Raw genomic sequence first — 21112 nt, 5'->3', positions numbered from 1 at the left:
CAAATTTCTGTAAACATTAAAAGAAGATAATGTTTTCATTGTTTTGTTTCTTTTAGTATACTGATATTTGATTATTAAATTTGACCATGTGTTCTTTCTTGCCTGAAATGAGCTGTAACCTATGGCATGGATTCCAAGGCATTTATCTAGTTCTGTACCATTTGCCGGTAGCTGCCCTTGGTAGCAAATCTCATTTTCTCTAAGTTGTGTCAGTTTGTGTCATTGGCTATCTCCCAGTCCCTGCCCCTTAGATTAGCTCTGCAAGCTACTGTTGACTCCTTTGAAGCGCATCGGCAGTCAGTGGAGCAGATTATGGGATAGTTTCAGTATCTGAAAGACAGATGATTACTGTCAATGCTAAAGATAATTTACCTCCAAGGGGAAAGATGTTGAATAGATATTACAGAAAGATTCAGACATTTTCTTAGTTTTTCCTCTTTCTTTGAAGTTCTGAAGCTGATAAACTTTAAGCTGATAAACTTTTTTTTTTGTTCTTTAAATGTCTTGGATTTTGATCGTGTAATGTACCGTATATTGGATACTGCACAGGTAAACATGTAGAAATGCTTGCATGGTTTGAAGTTAGCTTGTTTTGACCAGAGAAGAATTGCAGATCAAGTTGGTGGATGATGCCGAAATGGCAAAATTAACTGGGAAGCTCAAGAATCAAGAAGACAAGATTTTTAAAAAAGAATGGGAAAGGAAAGAATGGGAAATTTTAAAAAAAGAATGTATATACAAGATTATTGTAAGCAGTTTAAAACATTGGCAGGATTTTAAACACACTTGTAATGTAACAGTATGTATGGATAACTTAGAAAGAAATAAAAATTGGAGACGTAGTGATATGCAGTTGAAAATAGGATTAATAGGGCCCATGGAAGGGATGGAGGGAGGTCAGGAGATTCAGAGCAATCTTGACATTTGGATTTGGAATTGGTTTTGTTGTATGTTCATATTTTTGAAAATCAAATAAAAAATTATAAAATATGAAGTTAGCTTGTTTAACAACTAACTATTGTTTCTTATATGTTGGAAATTTTGGATCGCACATAACACTAAGGCAGCATTCTTTGAAACTGAAAGGAAACTTGTCAGAGCCCTCCTCTTTGGCTGCATAGGGAAAAGGGAAGTGCACTTGGCATACTGAGGCCCATCTACAAAGCATGGTTTAGTATTATGTGCAAACCAGCCCTTTCTATAGGTGTGTTTTTTTCAGGGTTGCTGATCGGATTGATTGAATTGAAAGGCATGTTGCAGTTTATACAGGGCTAAGCTATATTCTCTACAGTACTTTTGAATGTGGAAGAAACCTCTTGTTTCAGTTTTGCACTAAAGTGGCTGGAAACATTCTTCTTATGTTGGGCCTTGAGATATCTGATATAGTTTTAATTACAAAGACAGAATATAATTCCAATGAGGAAATAGCATTAGATCATAAGGTTTTACTTTATTTACAAAGCCCCAAAATGGTTACAAAGAATGAAACGGTCAGTTGGTGGAAAATACAGCAAAAGGCATGATTCACCTAAAGAGCCCAATCAGCGGAAACCCTTCGCAGAGGCTTCTGGTTGCTCAGTGGAGCTCCTTCCCCTCCTCCCCTATTCATTTTTTGTTGAACTAACCAATGACAATTTCCTAAATTTAAACTGTCCTAAAATTAAACTGTCCAAATAGTTATGCTATTGTTGTAAACAAAAATTTGCCCTTTTCCCTTATGGGGTATCCAAGAGCCCATATAGAGTCCTTACATAGGTTCCCTATTGGTAGGAGAGAATAACAGAGGCCAACCAGAGAATATTGAGAAGCAAAGCAGCTAGTAAGCTTGATCTTTATTGATCTGTTGCAACAGGGTGCTCCCCTCACCCGCAGGAGAGGAGGAGGAACCCCAAAAAATGGTGTGCAAGGCCTTATAAAGACTTTTGAAATTGCCACCCTGTAGATCAAGACCACCCCCAGAAACATCATACATACATCACAGAAGGGGTGTAACCTAAGACCACCCCCCAGATACATCATACCTACATCACAGAAAAGGCGGTCTAAACAGAAATTTGAATGTTGTTTTTCTCCTGTCCTTGTTTATCTCTTGTCTGGCAGGTTACTTGATTGGATTGCCTGGGGAGCCTGGCCATTCTTTTGTAGTGATAAATACTTAGTTCCTGGGCCATGTCACAGGTTCACACCCTATTCATATCTTAAATGTGCCCTTAAGACAGGATTTGTGAGGAAAGAGACAATGGGAGGTTTCCCACTTTGACCTTGCAGAGAAAACATTGGCTCAGTTTAGGAATTAAAATGGTTCCAGGTTGGTCTTCCTGTGCTGATCTATGTGCATGCTTGGTTGGTACACTTATGAACATTACCATATATCTAAGACCATAAAATTCCTATCACACTATCATACACAATGTGGTTAATTCTCCACTACTGTTACTGCAAATAACAATCTTAAATTGAATATGATTTTTTTAAATCAACCAATTAACAATTCAGAGGTACATATGCACACCTCTGAGAATATATAGGAAGGTTTTAGAAATAGTAGGATTTTGGCATGTAATACCATGGTCGGGTGAACTATGTTGAAAAGTTTTAAGACTAACCAATGCTTTTCATTGGAGAGTAAAATGCTAGGTCAGAATACTTCCTGACTGTTCAGGGTTGAGTAACTGAAGTACCATAATGTGAGGAGATAGGTTTTACTTTATGTCTGCTAGATTTTAATGATTAATATAATTCAGTTGTGAAATGGCTCTAATTAAAAATGTAGGTACTTTGCCAGCTTCTGTATAATCCTCTGATAAGATTTGCATGACCCACTGATTGGTCCTGCCCTACTGCTTGAGGGAACAATCCTGTATTACTAATCTGTAAATGCAAAGTAAATAAGAGCCATGAGTTAATACCATCTGGAATGACACTATTTTGTTGAAAAGTCCCATGCTGATAGCACTCACAGCTGGCATGGAGATGTTACACATGATAGTTTGAAATTATATAGAGACCATGGGCCATGTTTTAGCCTCGCCACATGGAAGCATTTCCTAGCAGCAAACATATTGCTTGTTATAATATATGAAGTTAACCTAATAAATTCATTTTTGTATAGTAGTTAAAAATGCTTTAGCCAGCTCTAAGGTACTGATTTTATTTTAGTTGAGTTAATTAAATCCTGCGTCCATCATGAAACTTAAGATGTTGTACACAGAATTCCTAGGTAGTTCTTCTCTAGGCACTAACTAGACACAAACCTACTTCGCTTCAACAGGTACCTGCATCATGTGACCTCAGACAACTCTTTGGGACTCCAGGTTTTTCCCCTCGGCTGTTTAAATATTGAAATTCAGTTTCTGAATAAAGCAATTGTATTACAATAAATAGCCCACCTGTGCTGTACATAGCTGCTAAGCAGATTTTATTTGGAGGAGGGTGAGACTGTTTTGTCCTGGTAGCATGCTGGAAAAGCTTCCTTCTTCATGAGCCCCGCCTTATCATATTAAGGAAGAATAAAGTTGTTAAATTTTATGAACAGAATACATTCTTGGAAATGACTGTATGTTTGAAGATACATAATAACTGACAGGTACATCTACAAGAGGAGGGGATACAATCACTGTAGAGCGTGAGAAGCCAAGGTGGTGATATCTAAGTGTTGTTGCACAACTTGCTTCCAGCAACTCAGGCCAGCAAGGTTGTGATAAGTAAGGAATGATGGGAATCTTATAATTTAGCAGCATGCAGAGGGCACTATGTTGGCTATCCCTCATTTAGAACAATGTTTAGCAGGAAGAAATCGCAGTGAAAATCCTCATGATTACATATTTTTACATGGCTGTTTATTTGTACAGTGGTACCTCGGGTTACATACCCTTCAGGTTACATACTCTTTAGGTTACAGACTCCGCTAACCCAGAAATAGTACCCCGGGTTAAGAACTTTGCTTCAGGATGAGAACAGAAATCATGCAGCAGCAGCGTGGCGGCAGCAGGAGGCCCCATTAGCTAAAGTGGTGCTTCAGGTTAAGAACAGTTTCAGGTTAGGAACGGACCTCCGGAACGAATTAAGTACTTAACCCGAGGTACCACTGTATATATTTGAAAATTTTATATATGGCTGTTTTATGATGGCTTATATTTGTAATGCCTAATAAAGCTTTGGTGAAATAGTAAGTTGAGTGAAATTTAAAAGGGGGGGGGGGAGACTGTCATAGGAAAAGTAATAGGAAATACTGTTGAAAGTAACATACACATCCCAAACATAATAGAAGGCAAGCGGAGATGCGAAAAGTAAAAAACTGCAAACAAAACTTAATGCACATTGAGAGGAACAGAATTCTGTGCATGGGGCATCAGACAAAAAGGCAAGAGAGAGCATAAGGGAATAGAGTTTGAACAGATTGGTATGTGTTGTGTACTAGATCAAGGCTCCCACTTCTGTGTGCAATTGCTGCACGAGGTGTGCTGCTGCTCTTGTGTAGTTTTCCTGTGGTTATGCATTTGTGGGGATACCCTGGCTTATAGGCCAGTTCAAGCAAAGAGGAGATGGGCAGTGGAACAAGTAGGGAAACGTAACCAAAAAGAGGCAATATCAAGTTCTCTAGAGCAAAGATTGCACATAACCCATGACAGTTTAATGAATAACAAACTCTGTCCCTCCCTCCTTGGTTCTTGTGTACTATAAAGATTTGATCTTTGATAAGCAAATGCTACGTAATGCAAATTATGACCTTTACTGTTGACAGTAATAGCTAAAGTTACGGGATTACCTGTGTAGTATACAGTGGTACCTCGGGTTAAGAACTTCATTCTTTCTGGAGGTCTGTGCTTAACCTGAAACTGTTCTTAACCTGAAGCACCACTTTAGCTAATGGGGCCTCCCGCTGCCACCACGCCGCTGCTGCACGATTTCTGTTCTCACCCTGAAGCAAAGTTCTTAACCCGAGGTACTATTTCTGGGTTAGCAGAGTCTGTAACCCAAGGTACCACTGTATGTGAACTCAATGAAGCGAAAATCTACAGAGAGGCAATTATTGGGGACAAACCACATTTTCCTCATGGACCAACATGCTTCATGGAATCATACAGTTGGAAGGGACCCTGAGCATCATCTAGTCCAATGCAGGAATATGCAGCTGCCCTTTAGGGGATCATACCTGCGATCTTGGCATTATCAGCACCATGCTCCAGCTGAGAGATCCCAGGTGCTTCTTTTGCTTTTTATATGAAACAGGTAAATCTGAACATTTATCACGAAAGGTTCAGAATTTCTTCTAGTATGTGAACAAGTTACTTCTTATACTTCGTTAACTTATGTGCCACAGTACATTCCAGTGCTAGATTCATGGTTGCAACCTGAGATCTTAGTGGTAGTCTTAATATGTTTTGGAAGGAGTGCAATTCTCACTGAGTTTAATGGGACATAGTCCCTGCTATGCTTATATAGAGGTAAAGCTAAAATTGATTTCTTCCCCTTACAATGTGTACAGAGACCCCCTCCCCCCACAGATTTCAGCTGAAATTGTCAATGTTTCCACAGCTAAAAACTATTGGAATCGGGACTCAAGTAGATTTTTCCATGACTAAAAAAAAGTGTACTCAAAGTAAGTCTGAACCAACTCTGAAGTCTACTACTAGAAATTTCACAAATGGCCTTTCAGAAGAAGCACAGGTACTTGAGTTTTGATTGACTTCCTACTTCCATATCAGCCTGCCCGTTCACTGGTCACACAGCATGATAAACCACAGTCTATCTTAAACCATGGTTTAATGGTGATCTTGTCTTTCCTTTGCTGTGCAGGGCTCCAAATGGCTCAGACAAGCAATACTATGGCTTATTGCGTCATCTGAACCTGGTCTGCAAACAATGAGCAGCAAGCCAGAAATAAATCAGAAAGAATGGCCCCTAGGGAGAGGCAAATTCAGGATTAGAACGTAGTTTAAGATAAACCGCTGCTTATCATGACGTGCAGACAAGGCCACTGAGATAATTGTCAGAGGCTTCTCTCTGGGTGCTCTTGCTGACTAAAGTATGACACATGGTAACCTGCAAGAGGGCTGTCTGTCGAAAACTCACCCTGAGGTGGGCTGCATGTGCTCACTTCACTCCCTCAATGCTCTCTTTTGGATACTGGGTAGAAACATGCTTTATTTTTCTGGGTTCTTCAAAGTATTTTTAACCCTGGGCAGAACAGTTTCAACTGCTATTTTTAGTTCTGTTACATTTATGTTGAATTTTTATTGGGCTGAATCCAGAGAGCTGCTTCTGCAAACAGAAGAGGCTCTACTGTTTGAGGAAGGGACTAGGATCTAGCTGGGACTTCTGCTAGAGGAAACCAGGGAAGGCATTTATCCCCATTTCCACATTCCCTCTGCAACCACCTGCACCATCTCTCACACTATTCTGGAGTGTCTCCAACTCTCTGGAGTGGATTTTGGGCACTGCTGTGGGAAGGACTATTTAGCAAAAAACTACATCTTGCATATTGAAGCGCCACTAACTCACAACCCTCAACAAGAGAACAGTTGCCCTATTTATTTAGCAGGTATACCTGATGAAAAATTCAGAATTTTCTGATAATATGACTGTACCATCATTGAACTTGCTCTGGAAAGTAGCTTCCAGCCCATAAAAAAATGAAATAGCAAATGCATAGTTCTTTTAACACACACTGAATGATTTTAAGAAAGTGCAGTTGTGTTTTCATCTTCTCACATTGTTCATAGCTATGTTGAAATGATTTAAGCATCTGCAACAGCATTAATTTGGCTACTAGGGACACTAGCCTGTTCATTAAAGTATTTATGAAAGCATAGGAACTAGGATATATATTTATTGAAGTCTTCCTATTGCATATGGAACATTTTCATATGATATATTAAAGTTTGAATTGGAAGGCAGAAGAAGCAAATGAAACCAGGTTTAATAAAGTTTGTTCCACAGCCTTACATTATATATATTATATATTATATTATAAGTGTGTGTGTGTGTTGTATGCCTTCATATTAATATACTAACATGCCTAAAGCCTTCAGGTTATGATTTTTAATAATAGTGGCAATAGGATGGCTACTTGCGCATCACTCGAAAAGAGGACAGATTTGCAAAAACAATGCTTATGCTACATTATATATAGGCACACATTTAGAAATAGTTACTATAATTTTAAAAAGAAATACAATATATCTCACCATGGTGGGGAAGAATCTGTCCACCATGCACCTGCTAAAAGGATTTTTTCGAATAATAGACTGTCCTCTGTAAAGTAGGGCATATTGCTCCATGTGACAAATATTATGTTTGCGTATAACTAAGTTGAAAAGAGATTTGGTTAGGAAAGTGCCTGAAGTTTGTGAATGGTGTGCAGGCCATGGGCTCCATGGTGGGGATTTCAGAATAAAAAAATGAGCTAGAATTGTGTGGTTTTTTTGGCTACAATCTGGAAAACCAGGGTTCAAATCCCTACTGAGTCATGAAGTTCATTGACTGACCTTTAGCCAGCCACTGTTTTTTCAACCAAAACTATCTTAGCAGTGTTGTTTTGGGAATAAAATGGGGAGGGGAAGAACCCTGTGACCACTTTGAGCTACTTTGAGGAAATCAGATAAATATACAGTAAAAAGAATAAATATCTCAAAAAGGACAGCATATTCTTTAGATTTGCATGGAAGTCATGGATTTCCATGATATACCGGTAGCTGTTCTTATAGTTAGGATGCTTTCTGTAGTGTTAAAACTTCCTCTTTCTCTCCCTCTGCCCCACTTTCCTGTAACTAAATCCAGTATTTCCTGTTCTATATTTTGCATGTCCTAGTAGGTAAGGTGAAAACTTAAAAAAAAAAGAAACTGTCAGCATGTTCTTTTTTTCTACAAACTAAGCATACCCATTCCTTCAACCTTTCCTAATTACTCTCTTTTGACCTCATATCACCCTTGTGTGGCAACGCTTGCTCCCTACTCCCTTGCATTCTTGTAAGGCAGCCAGGGAACACTGTCCAGTTTGCATCTACCAGGCTTGGAGCAGTTTCTAAGATGGTGACAACTTGGGTGCATATCAATCTGATGCTATATACAGGTACTATTTTGCCTGCCCCAAAAGAAGATGCTCTTTAGCATCTGAAAGGCTGTTATCCATATTCCCTAGGCTTTCACACTTAAAAAAATTATTACTGTATTGCAGGCATGTCTAACTCCCAAGAGACTGCGATCTACTCCCACTATAAAAAAAACTGGCAGTGATCTACCCATTGGATTGGTCAAAGTTGTTGAGCTTTTTTGGGGGAGGAAGACACAAAGTCGTCGTCTCTCCCCCCCCCCCCCCCGGATAGACCAGGATCACACGATCGACCAGTTGGATATGCCTGCTGTATTGCATGGTGTTTGCACTTCTGAAACTTTCAAATTTTAGCTTCTTTATTTCATATTACAGTGGTACCTCGGGTTAAGTACTTAATTCGTTCCGGAGGTCCGTTCTTAACCTGAAACTGTTCTTAACCTGAAGCACCACTTTAGCTAATGGGGCCTCCTGCTGCCGCCACGCCGCCGGAGCATGATTTCTTTTCTCTTCCTGAAGCAAAGTTCTTAACTCTGGGTTAGCGGAGTCTGTAACCTGAAGCGTATGTAACCCGAGGTACCACTGTATTAACTCTGCTTTTGCTTGGGTGGTCTACTTTTAGGCAGAATAGTTTGCTATTCTGTTCTCTACCTCTAAAGAAATGATGAATGATCTGAGAAAACCTTTTCTCTGTTGTTCACTTCCAATCCATAGCTCCAATGGCTAATGTGGATGCCAGAAGGGATGTCTAGTTTTGAAACTGTAATATGGACCCAACCAGCCTAAGGCTCTAAATTCTTAAGAGAATTGCTAGAGGCATTAATTATTGGGCCCAGGTATAATACAAAGGTATTGCCTAAAAGAAAAGAAAAACACATCTGAGTCATGTCAATCTTTCTGTTCCTTCAAGCACAAATGGCACTGTTCAAAGATATTACCTGCCTTGGATTCTTTCTTCTCCTTGAAGGGAGCAAAGAATCAGTAGGCTGCTTTATGCCAAGCAAGTCTTGATTCCTGGGTGTGTAATCTGGCAACACATCATGGCCTTTATCAGATCTGCAGTAGCTGAACACAGTTCTTTAAAAAGAAGCACACAGATAGAGGTGCTGCCATCTAATATGGCACTCATAAAGATAATTTTCTGATCCTTGCTGGTCTTTGAGATGGGCGTATTGGCACATCTTCCTTGGTCAGTTACATGGCGTGGAGAGAGAGGGAACAGGAAGAGAAGGCTTCATTTCCCTCCCTCATTGGAGGAGAAGGGGTGTGACTTAGCTCAGTCTAGGATTCTAACTTTGTGATCTTAACCCCTTTGTGCACTAAGCAGCACTCATGCATGGTTATGTTTGCACAACTGCCAGCACTGCCTCTTGGCTTCATGTTTGCACTGCTAAGCGTTTGTATGTCTTAAAGGTACTAGTTGCCTTGGTGGCACACCTCATACAAAGGTAGTTATTTGCATCTGTTTTGAGGATGTTTTCATACACTTCCTCAATGGGAGCCAAAGCTAGAAGAGTACCGTATTTTTCGCCCCATAGGGCGCACCAGCCCATAGGGCGCACCTAGTTTGTGGAGAGGAATAAAGAAAAAAAAATTATTCCCCCCCCCAGGCGCTCCGCTGGGCGCCCCAGGCTTCAGGATGCAGGCAGCTCTCCGTAAGCCGTGGGAGCCCGGCGGGAACTCCCGCGGGCTCCCAAGGCTTGCGGATATCTTTCTGAAGCCTGCATTTGCCGCATAGGACGCACACACATTTCCCATTCATTTTTGGAGGGGGGAAAATGCGCCCTATAGGGCAAAAAATACGGTATTTAGACCATTCAGTTTTGTCTCATGATCCATAGGCTTGCCAATTGTGATGAAAGGTTGCTCCAATTCTTGGAGCACTTAGAAGTGGTCCTAGAGTAGTTTATAGACTATGCTAGCAACCCTTATGGAGCAGAAGTGACTATCATGTCTGAGCCAGTGTTTTCCACTGTCTTCCAGTAACTACTGTATTCCTTCCCTCTCTCTCTCATACACATCTGTGAAACTGCTTAACCATATCATTATTATATTAGTTTTAATGTCTTCATGAAATCGCTACTATTCTAAAACAGTCTGATACATTTTGAGAACAAAGTTTTCCTTTTGCCACTATTCGTTGCTTGGATGTATTTTGAGAATTGTTTCCAAAATATACACACAAATTTCTAAGCAACATTGAATTGGTTCTTGTGGAGTACCTTTCCTTTCTGAGTTACTTCAAAGGATAAGGATAAGCATTCTATCTTTGTATTCAGTTCCCAGGACAGATGAAATAGTTGGGAAGTCATTGTTTCAAAAAAATAGATAGGCAAAAGAACAACCTAGTTAGTTGCATAACTAGGCAAAGATGCCAAAAAATAAAATAAAATAAATCAATTGGAAAGCTGCCTATTTTTGGAGGGGATACAAGACTGATGCCAGGATTGCTAGTTGCTGTTCTTTTTTATTAGAAGATTTTCTTGGTTTACAAAAGTACAAGCATTGTCTCAGATTGTAGAGTCTTTTTTTAGATTTGAAGTGAGACATCAGTGTTGTATACAGAATAAGGTTGGGGGAAGAAGGGGGTGGGGATGATAATACATAGCACATATGTTGGGATTTTATGTCAGCATCACTTGGGTGGGTTCTCTTTCTAGTTCTTCTAAGATGCAAAATGCAAAACAAACCAACTTCTGTTCCTTTGTTTCTTTTCAATATTAGAGGAAATGCCAGCATCTCATGTGTATTATGGATTGTATAACTTTCTCCTGTTAGGCTCATTTGCAAGATTAGGTACCATTTTAATGGTAATTATTGCTTATCACCCAGGCTCAGAGGAAGAGGTGATCTGAAATACTGATTTGCAGCTGCTGTTAATCCTTTTTTATAAGCTTAAATGATCCAGTGTTTCTGACTTTTCTGGAAAAGTCAACTGTGGTGGGAGTGTGCTTTGTGCAACTTGTTTTGACATGATGTTCAAAACATCTTTAGGAATGGTAGCTCAACTGGTAAACCCAGACCCAGTGCTTGCCCTGTTATTGATCTTTCCAACCACTTTGAACTTGTTATGCTGAAATGTTTGAATTGTATTCCTCTTAGCAGCAGCCTGCTCGGAAATAGTGCATTGTTGGAGGCCTTAATCACCCTTTTCAGAGAATGGTTGGTCTTGATAAAGTGTGTGACTTTTCAGCTAGCGCTAACTTGCTAGCACAGTGTTTTGTGGGGGAATCCCCAAAAGAAAGTTTCGTAGACTTTTGTTCCCTTGTTTATATAAGTGCTGACCCACAAAGCATTTTGGAGGAATCTGTTCCCAAGGCTAATTCAGCACAATGTCCAGCAAGACACCCTGCAGTATTTATATGTTTGTTACGGTACTGCCTGAACTGCAAAGAAGTGATACACGTGTAGTTGGCCTGTTGTTTGTAACTTAACACTATTGAAAGCAATAAATAGTTACATTTTTAAAAAAGTAGGAAACTGTGTCTGAGTGAGTATGGCCTGCCCATATCATGACTTGAGCTCTCCTTGAGCTCCATTTGGAGCTCTTTATTCACCAGACTGCCTGCATTATTATTTTATTCATATTTCTTAAATTTATATACCGCCCTACACCCATAGATCTCAGGGCGGTTCACAGCTTCTCTGGAATGCTTTTGACTAATTGAGTAGCTTAGATAGGTGTTGGAGTTGTAGAGTTTTATCTTTGATTGGTATTAAAAGTCATGTTAAAATGGCATTAAATGGTATTTAAATGGTATTAAAAGAAAGTATACCTCTTTTGTATTAATTTGAACTGGATTTTTTTCCCCAGAAAGGAATATTTTCAGGAGTTTGTCTGTGTTAAAATTCCCATGGGAAATGACTTTTATTTGGTATCTGATTACTTGTCTTTGTTTTTCTGATAAAGACAACTCAAAATAGCTCTGTTGCAGCTATTTTCAAAGCGATATTGGTAGAGTTGCCTAAAGCTAAGATTTTCACAGGAAAATGATTTCAGGCAGAATTTACATTGAGAAGTCAACTATATTTCAGAAATCTGTTTGCCCCTAGTGGCTTTGGAGTCAGAGAACAGGACGCGTAGAATAATTGTATTTACTTGGCTTTTAAAATGTGTTAACTGGCCTCAAGATTTATGATATGAAAAAGATAAGAGGGGATGGAGGATTTTCAAAGGAAAGAAACGAATTCAAATATGTCAGTACCAGTATTGTCTCTAGAATCCTTTTTATGCTTCCTCATTATGTAGACTTGTCAATGATTCGTATCCTTGAATTTAAGAAACATAATCAACAACAAGAACTACACATATGAAAATATGATTGTATCATACATTTGAAGTACCTTACAAGTATATTTTCTTTGCTGGCTGTATTTGGTTCCTTGTTTGTTGCTAATTAAAACGTAAGAAGAAGAAGAAGAAGAAGAAGAGTTTGGATTTGATATCCCGCCTTTCACTCCCTTTCAGGAGTCTCAAAGCGGCTAACATTCTCCTTTCCCTTCCTCCCCCACAACAAACACTCTGTGAGGTGAGTGGGGCTGAGAGACTGTGACTGGCCCAAGGTCACCCAGCAGCTGCATGTGGAGGAGCGGAGACGCGAACCCGGTTACCCAGATTACGTGACTACCGCTCTTAACCACTACACCACACTGGAAGTGGTCACAAAATTAGAGCTTCTTTCCTCTATTAGAGGCATTTATTAATCTGTTAACTTTGTAAAAGGTTTTGCTACTTCTGAGAAATGCTGTGTTGATGTTTCTGATTTTATTTTATTATTAATGATCAATATTTCTTTTCCATCTAGCATCAGCACCAGCCAGAAGCGTTACTAAACGCAGAATTTCTCCCAGCATCAATTCTACCTGGGAAAAGAGAAGCGTCATCATGTCTAATATAACCATTGATCCAGATGTCAAACCTGGTGAATATGTCATCAAGAGCCTCTTTGCTGAGTTCGCTATTCAAGCTGAAAAGAAAATTGAAGTTGTGATGGCTGAACCTTTGGTGAGTTCATTTATATAGCCTTCACTCAATTGTTCACGTTCTTCTGAAATGGTTTAACCTTATTTTGATAACAAGATGACTTTGAAATTGGCTGAATAGAATAGAGTTGCCATACGTCAGGGAAATCCCAGACATGTCCTCTTTTGGGTGGGATTTTCACATTTTAAAGAAAAAAATCTGGGATTTCGGGGGGGGGTATTTATTTCTATTTCTATTTTTTATTAGCTCGGGTGTGGGTGGCACGGGCATGGGGTAGCTTGGGCAGCTCTGCAGGCTGTGGCTGCTGCCAGCCTGAGCTCGGAAAGAGGTGCTCAGGCGGTCTGCCCACTGTGGCCACTGCCAGCCTGAGCCGGGGAAATAAGAATGGTACCTAGGAGGATGTTCAGTAGAAAAGAGATGGAGCTCTCAAGATGTCCAGCCTTGATGTATAATATTAGAAAGTATTTTTACGAATCCAGTTAAATTGAATTGAATTACTATAGACAAGGCATAGTGTGCTACCTCTGCCTCCCACTACTAACAGTAGCCACCACAACTCAGTACTTCAGCAAGCCTCCAGATAAAGGTGCAACAAGAGCAGCCGTTAAAAATGTAGAAAGAGCTGTTGCATATAATTTTGTAAACTTGTCTTTTCTAGAACGGGTTTTATAGTGTTTTTTGGGTTAGAGCTGTATGACTCTGAGGTATGCAGCTTTGACCTGGGTAGAAGGACCCTCCACAATGTGAATATTTGGATCATAGTGTGAGCATATCAATTTCAAAATGTAAATATGGCAGCTACAAGAAGTAAGGTATCGTGTAAGGTAGATCAAGTACTAGAGAGTTTCATACATGTTATGATTGACCCATCCAGTGGTTTGCAAGTTACATGTTCTTTCATCACTAAATTTTAGTAACTCACCGGCTTTTTATTTTAATTATTGTATTACACTTTTCAACGTATGTATCTTAAGCAACTAAATTTCAACCTACAATATAGCATATTGATTAAATGTATCAGCCTTTGGTAATATAATAGTTCCATCTAGACAATTTATTTAACCCCTGCATGATAAAATTAATTCTTTGTATGAGAAAATTAGCTGCTGCACATGGTACATTTCTGTTACTACAAGAAAAAACTGTTAACACTAAAGGCAAAATAAATTCAAGAATGCAGAGCAGCAAAGGTTTATTTTATGATATGCACTGATGATCTTGCATGTATATTATAAGCTGCAGCTTTTCAAAAACCTTATTGTATTGTTTACTTGTGGAAAACGGTTGACTTTTGGCAGCCTTCTTCACTGATAAGTGATCAGAGGAAATATAATTCATTTTCTTTGAAAAACAGAATAGGTACAATAAACCACTGTTTGCTCACCTGTTGTAACTCCTTTTACATGTGAACTAAGGCCATAATCGGGCTGATTATGGCCTTAGTTCACATTTAAAAGAAAAGTCTACTATTTTAATAAAGTAATAAAATATTATAGATTTATTATAGGCATTGTAACGTCTTCATGTGCCACCTGTTTCTATCCTAAGTAGTTTTCAAGCTTTAGTTTTTATCATGCTTCAAAATTTCCAGCAATTGAACATCTTTAACTGCACAATCTGTAAATGCCACATCATATTAGAACTACTGTGTGTCTCAGTTGAGGAAACATGAGTGCTTCCTATTCCAGTTTAATGTAAATATGTTCAGATGTTCTGATGAGCCATGACCCCACTCTCATAGGGATGTATTCAACTAACTTTTACCTACTGATATTATTCATGGTCTACTTTGTCTAAAACGAGGGTGGCGCTGTGGGTTAAACCAAAGAGCCTAGGGCTTGTCAGTCAGAAGGTCGGCGGTTTGAATCCCTGTGACAGGGTGAGCCCCCGTTGCTTGGTCCCTGCTCCTGCCAACCTACCAGTTCGAAAGCACGAAGTGCAAGTAGATAAATAGGTACCTCTCTGGCAGGAAGGTAAACGGTGTTTCCGTGCACTGCTCTGCTTCACCAGAAGCAGCTTAGTCATGCTGGCCACATGATCCGGAAGCTGTACGCCGGCTCCAGTAAAGCGAGATGAGTGCTGCAACCCCAGAGTTGTCTGCGACTGGACCTAACAGTCAGGGGTCCCTTTACCTTTACTTTGTCTAAACGTTAGTTAAATACAACCCATATATTACACCACCTTCTCTGACATGACTATGAGTTGATCAGAATCTTTTGCTTCCAATTTTTATTAACTGTAATTTAGTGTTGTATCCAAATAGTAAAGTGTGGTTAATCTTAGCTATATTTTTTGGAGGAACCAAGTAGCTCCACAACACAAGGTTTGAAATTAGATCGTTTCAAACAAGCCATCCAGTCTGTCAGGTTTAGACAAAGCATCAAGCTGTGATGGATCAAAAATGGAACAGAACACTTAACCCCTCTTTGCTGCCAGACTGGAGGTGGAAAACAGAGGAAGAGCATGTGAGCACAAGATTTGCTGCAGCTTTTTCACGTTATGATTAGCCATCATTTTTATCATGATCTTCAAATGCAGCCACTATCTAAAACCACTGCTCCCTGATCCAGCTTTATTCTTCTAATATAAAGAGAGAGATGGAAGAAGCAAAGAACTGTGGCTACATTAACTAGAAAACAACTCCTGACTGCTTTATTTCTTTTATTTTTTCATACATACTATTAACTGTGACCCTGGAAATAATAATGGAATCAATATTTCATTGAGTTGAAAAATGTTCGTGGAGAATCTAGTATGTTCCTCAAGAGGCAAAAAACATGGGAAGGGGGGACCTGGTGCATATTGGCCGAACTGCTAGAACAAGTTGTGCTGCTCTTTCACAGCTGGCTGCTTTGGCATGTGCTGACTACAGTGATAGCAGCAGGGAGTGTCTGCTCTCGCTGTAGGAATTGTCAATAAAGTTGCATCCTAAAGGGAGATCGTACCTTGGCAAATGCATGAACAGAATATCAACAACAAAACCAGTAATGAAAAGCAACTGGAAAACTGCTTTGTGAAACAGCAGGGGAGGGATAGGCAATAATTCATACTGGATTCCCCCTCCCCCACCCATTTTGTATTTGTGTATTATTAAACAAACAAACAATGTAAAGACCTGTTTTCAGGATTCAAAGGAATGCTATGAGTGGCTTATCATGTGAAAAAAAAATCACAAGGAGGAAAGGTAACAGGAATGTAATTCTCAGAATGGCAAACACTATGTTCTTCCTCATTCGGTTAGCATTGCAAAGGTCATACTGTCTTCTGACAAGGATAAGTGCTAATGGTTTTCTCTGCCCCTCACAGAGTTGAAATGAAGCTTAGTGTAAGCTAAAATCAGCTAATTATGACCCTTCAAGTGGAGTTGGTACAAACTGGCCTTTGGGGGGGGGGCATTTGTATAGAATTTTGTACTTGGTGTTTTCAATGTAATGCCCCCAGTGTACTTGTTAATTTTATTGCCCTACTATGCTCACTGTGTGTGGGCTTTTGTAGCTGTTTGTATAGTTCCTTGGAAAACCTAATATAGTCCTCAAAGCAGGGGTGGGGAACCATAGCCCAGGGACCAAGTACACCCCCCGCCCTATCTATCCAGTCTGAAATGTGTCCTTTAATGGCAATAATGCCTCTTGGTCAACTGGATGGAGGATGAAGGGATGTGCATGTGTGACTCCTCTACTATGCCTTCAATGTGGCTATTAAGTGAAATTTCTAGAAGTGAAATAGAAGTGTTGCTAACTTTTTTTTTCCTTAACAGGATCAGGGGGTTGCCAACTTTTGCTGGCTGTTGCTGCTTCTTTCTCTGTAACAACCAGTTCACTGGGTGACATTAGCTGGGGCGCATGTTGGTGCATGTGAATTCTTGCCCTTATGAATAGTGTGTGATTTAATTAGTGTCTTATTTAATTAGGTTATTCCTCCTTCCTTCCTTCCTTCCTTCCTTCCTTCCTTTTTGCAGTGAGTTTAGCACTTTCTATTTCAAGTTCGCGTGATGAGGGAGTTAAAGGTACATCCTTCTCAAAAACTTCATCTAATTCCACCAACAATAAAATCCCTTCCGTTTTAACATTTTATTTTAAGGGCTTTTTATGTTCACTCAGTCTCTAAAATGCCTGGAAATTACAGCTGTTAAGGTTCACACCCTTAGCAGACATTTCATTTAGGCAATATTGATATAGTATGGTATCCTATTGCGTGGTTAATTTCAGCTGCTTCACTGCATTGGAGCTGGATGGCTGTCAATGGCAGTGTGGTGGACCAAAGTCCCAGATTTGTCCATGTGGAATAGACACATGAAGTATATGCAACAATTGATGTTACCTTTCTACTTTACACTTTCTACTTTACTGCTTTACTTTACTTTACTTTACTACTTTCTACTTTCTGGTTCGCCAGAAGCGGCTTGGTCATGCTGGCCACATGACCCGGAAGCTGTACGCCGGCTCCCTCGGCCAATAAAGCGAGATGAGCGCCACAATCCCCAGAGTCGATCACGACTGGACCTAACGGTCAGGGGTCCCTTTACCTTTTACCTTCTACTTTACAAGTGCCCAACCAATCTGAGAAGAAGGCAAGGATAAGCCTGAATTATTTGGCATTTGGGGTGCTTGATCTGTTGGGTACAACTTGGTGCTCTAACTTACTATTCTAATTCTAGGAAAAGCTCTTGTCCAGATCTCTTCAGAGAGGTGAAGATCTTCAGTTTGACCAGGTTAGAGAAGCTTTATGTTACAATTTGTTGCTTTCCTTGAAAATAGATTTCATCTCCATAAAATGGGCTAAAATTTGTCCAAAACATAAATGAAAATTTTTAAAAAATGAATTAAACAAATGTTTAATTCACTTTTTAAAATTTTCATTTGTGTTCCATTTTCAAATGTTTCATTTTCTGAAGTTTGGGGGAGGGCATGGCAGAAGAAATCATAGAAGACTTTCAAAGACTAATATCTAATGGATGTGACTTAGTTAAGGATATTTTAATTCCTGTTGATGTTGGCCAATACAAGTATGGCTGTACTTGTCAAATCTAGTTTTGGATTATTTCTTGTCTTGGAATTATTTCAGAGTTAGGACTGTCATTCAGTTAGGAGCATCTTAAAACATATGAGACTTAGTTGATCACTTAATCCATTAAAGTTGCATTAAAGCATGAGTTTTGATTTTTTTTAATAAAAAAACTTGCTTTTTTAATCCCATTAATAAGCCACTGAGGTGCATGCGCAGCTGTTATCCAGACAAGGAGGGAAGCAATTTTAGGTGATTTTGCCCTCACTTTTCAGCTGCTCGGTCCTGATTATACCTGCTTAAATCCTCTCCAAACTGTTAGGGAAGAGATGAAAATTCCTTCCCATTCTGCTGATGGAAGACTTGCCACCAGCTGAGCGACATTGTTGGATGCAATCCTGTATCTTTAAAATAGCAGGAAAGCAATGCTACAACATTAGTTCTGTCAACATTTGTGAAGACTGATTATTTTCATTAGGGATGGGGAACCTGTGTCTCTCTGTGTGTTCATGGACTCCCAACTCCCATTATGTACACGTTTATTCTTATTCAGGGTTGAAAAATGACAAAGCAAGGCTGTTGCAATATGTAGTGTTGATGTGTTACAGTACGTGTGTCATATCCCAAAAAAGTAAGAAGGGGGAATGCTGTGAAAAGATGCTGCATAAATAAAAGCACTTTATGCACCCAAACTTTTCCTCTTTACAGTTGATAAGCTCTATGAGCTCAGTAGCAGAGCACTGTCTCCCCTCCTTACTACGTACCTTGTTTGATTGGTACAAACGCCAAAATGGAACTGAAGATGAATCTTATGAGTACAGACCTCGATCCAGCACAAAATCCAAGGGGTGAGTAGATGTCTGTGATCATTACATTTAGGATATAATGATTTCTTATGTTAAACTTGCTGCCTCAATAATTAAGCATTTCATCATGAATGACCTTATTATTGCTATAATTTCCAACTTTGCTTCTAAAAATAAAGTTGGTAGATTCACAAGTTTCCTCGTAGGTTTTTCCTTCATAACATTTTTCTTTTCTGTTACTATGAAATTCCAGATAGTGTGGAATAGCAGGATGGGGAGGGGCGCAACAGGGTGGAAAAGACTCACTTGACTGGTCGTGCCAACAAATGAAAAATATAAACCATAATATGCATCGTATAAATGTCTCTTTTAAGAGGAAAAGAGTCTTATGCTATGTTTGTTTTTGTTTCAGGGATGAGCAGCAGCGTGAGAGGGATTATCTACTTGAAAGGAGAGACTTAGCTGTAGATTTTATTTTTTGTTTAGTTTTAGTTGAAGTTCTAAAACAGGTAAGTGCTTTAAGTTTTGCAATCTATGCGCTGTCTCTAGTAATCTTTTTTATTTTAATTGTTTGATGAACTGAGTATTTTTGTAGTCTGCCTAAATGCTTATATGCAAAAATGAGGCCTATGTAAGCAGAGGACACGTGATATTACAGTAATCCTTTTAGCTGTCCAAAACATTCTTTGCTTCCTAAGCTGTTTTCTCTTATACTGTACAATTTAGAATCTAGATCCATTAAATCAAATCTCCTATGTCAGTGAATAAAGAGATGCAAGTAGTAGGATATAGCTTCATTTATTTAGATCCCTGCTTACCATTGTGGCACATGAGTTGGCAACTGCACATCTGGACTACAGTACTGTAATGCACTCTATGTGGGGCTTCCCTTGCAACTGGTACAGAATGCCATTGCACGGGGGGGAGGGAGTGGCACTTCTTATCGGGCACATCTCAAGCCCATGCTGAGGGGCTCCTATTAGCCACCAAGCCAGTTTTAAGGTTTTACTGCTTACATACAAAGCCCTAGGTAACACTGGGCCAGGTTCTCTCAAAAACCTGTCTTCCTCTTCCACTTCCCACAGCCTGATGATTATTGGCCTGTGGTAGCATGGAGGTGGGTTTTTTCACCGGTGGCACTACTGATGAATGCTCTCCCTGCTGAAATACAAGAGGCCCCATCAGTGCTGACATCCCACCATCTCCTGAAAACACACCTATTTGGGCAAACATTTCCCTAAACTGAACATCTGATGTTGTTATTTTAACTGTTTTAATGGTTGTGCTTTTTAATTGTTTGTTTTATTGTCTATTTTACTTAAGGATGTTTCATGTCCCAATGGATTTGTTATTGCCTATTTTAATTTTTGATTGATTATATTAGTGGTGTCCAAACTTTTTTCAAAGAGGGCCAGGTTGTTAAGGTTTTTTTTTTTGGATTTTACCCCAGGAAATAAACTGCCACAGGGGCCAGATTAAATCAACCGGCAGACCGGATTAGGCCCCCAAAATGGACTTTGGACATGCCTGGATTATATAGTTGTAAACTGCTTGGAAGCCATTTTGGTGTATAAGTGATATAAAGCACTCTTCTCTGAGTTGATATGTATTTATCTAATTAACATGCAAGTTATTTCCTGACACAACATTTAAGAAGTAATGTTTATCAACATGTGCCTTTTGTGTTACAGATACCTGTTCATCCAGTGCCTGACCCTTTAGTTCATGAAGTTCTAAATTTGGCTTTTAAGCACTTTAAACACAAGGAAGGGTAAGCACATTTGGCAAAAAAATGTACATTTCTTTCAAAAGTTCTTAACTTTGATTTGATTACCCAGTGGACATTGGTCACTGTGGTATCACAGATAAAGATACACTATTGCAAATCTTCAGGTTTATGATGTGAATATTTTTTTTAATTGTTATTGGTTTGCTAATTTTTAATTACATTTTTGTTAACCTTCCTTCTAGTAGATGGTGTATCTTTTATCATTGTGCGCAGCATTGTATCAGTTGTAGCCATTACTGAGTATTAAGTTTGTAGTTTTTATTTGTGTACTTCCTTCTATTCACAGGTATTCAGGAACCAACACTGGGAATGTGCATATTATTGCAGATTTATACGCAGAAGTAATAGGGGTTCTTGCGCAATCAAAGTAAGCTGCTCTTTTTACACGAGGTTTCTAAGATTTGGAACATTCTCCTTTGGAACATGTGACTCATGTTCATATGGAAATTTTCATGAGTGGTGATTGAAGGTTGTGT

The 21112-nt window shown here is 39.2% G+C and overlaps 2 protein-coding genes across 16 annotated transcripts in view; both read left to right on the top strand.

The window, feature by feature from the left end:
* Nucleotides 1-21112, top strand: part of LOC310685618 (uncharacterized protein) — an 850221-nt gene that overhangs the window by 285832 nt on the left and 543277 nt on the right. The gene's annotated exons all lie outside the window — the stretch shown is intronic.
* The window catches only part of FRYL (FRY like transcription coactivator), a 144310-nt gene that overhangs the window by 44147 nt on the left and 79051 nt on the right, over nucleotides 1-21112 (top strand). For all 14 annotated transcript variants that reach the window (XR_014515334.1, XM_083457763.1, XM_083457761.1 and 11 more), the window contains 6 exons: nucleotides 12859-13058; nucleotides 17695-17748; nucleotides 18750-18889; nucleotides 19260-19356; nucleotides 20539-20618; nucleotides 20923-21003. Coding sequence is in view for 13 of the 14 variants with exons in the window: in XM_083457769.1 (XP_083313895.1) it covers nucleotides 12859-13058; nucleotides 17695-17748; nucleotides 18750-18889; nucleotides 19260-19356; nucleotides 20539-20618; nucleotides 20923-21003 (652 nt within the window). In the remaining variant the exon portion in view is untranslated. The remainder of the gene's footprint in view (nucleotides 1-12858; nucleotides 13059-17694; nucleotides 17749-18749; nucleotides 18890-19259; nucleotides 19357-20538; nucleotides 20619-20922; nucleotides 21004-21112) is intronic.

The sequence above is a fragment of the Podarcis tiliguerta genome (assembly GCF_965153285.1).
Source record: "Podarcis tiliguerta genome assembly, chromosome: 9".
Lineage (NCBI taxonomy): Eukaryota > Metazoa > Chordata > Lepidosauria > Squamata > Lacertidae > Podarcis > Podarcis tiliguerta.
This window is presented reverse-complemented; position numbering and strand designations above follow the sequence as displayed.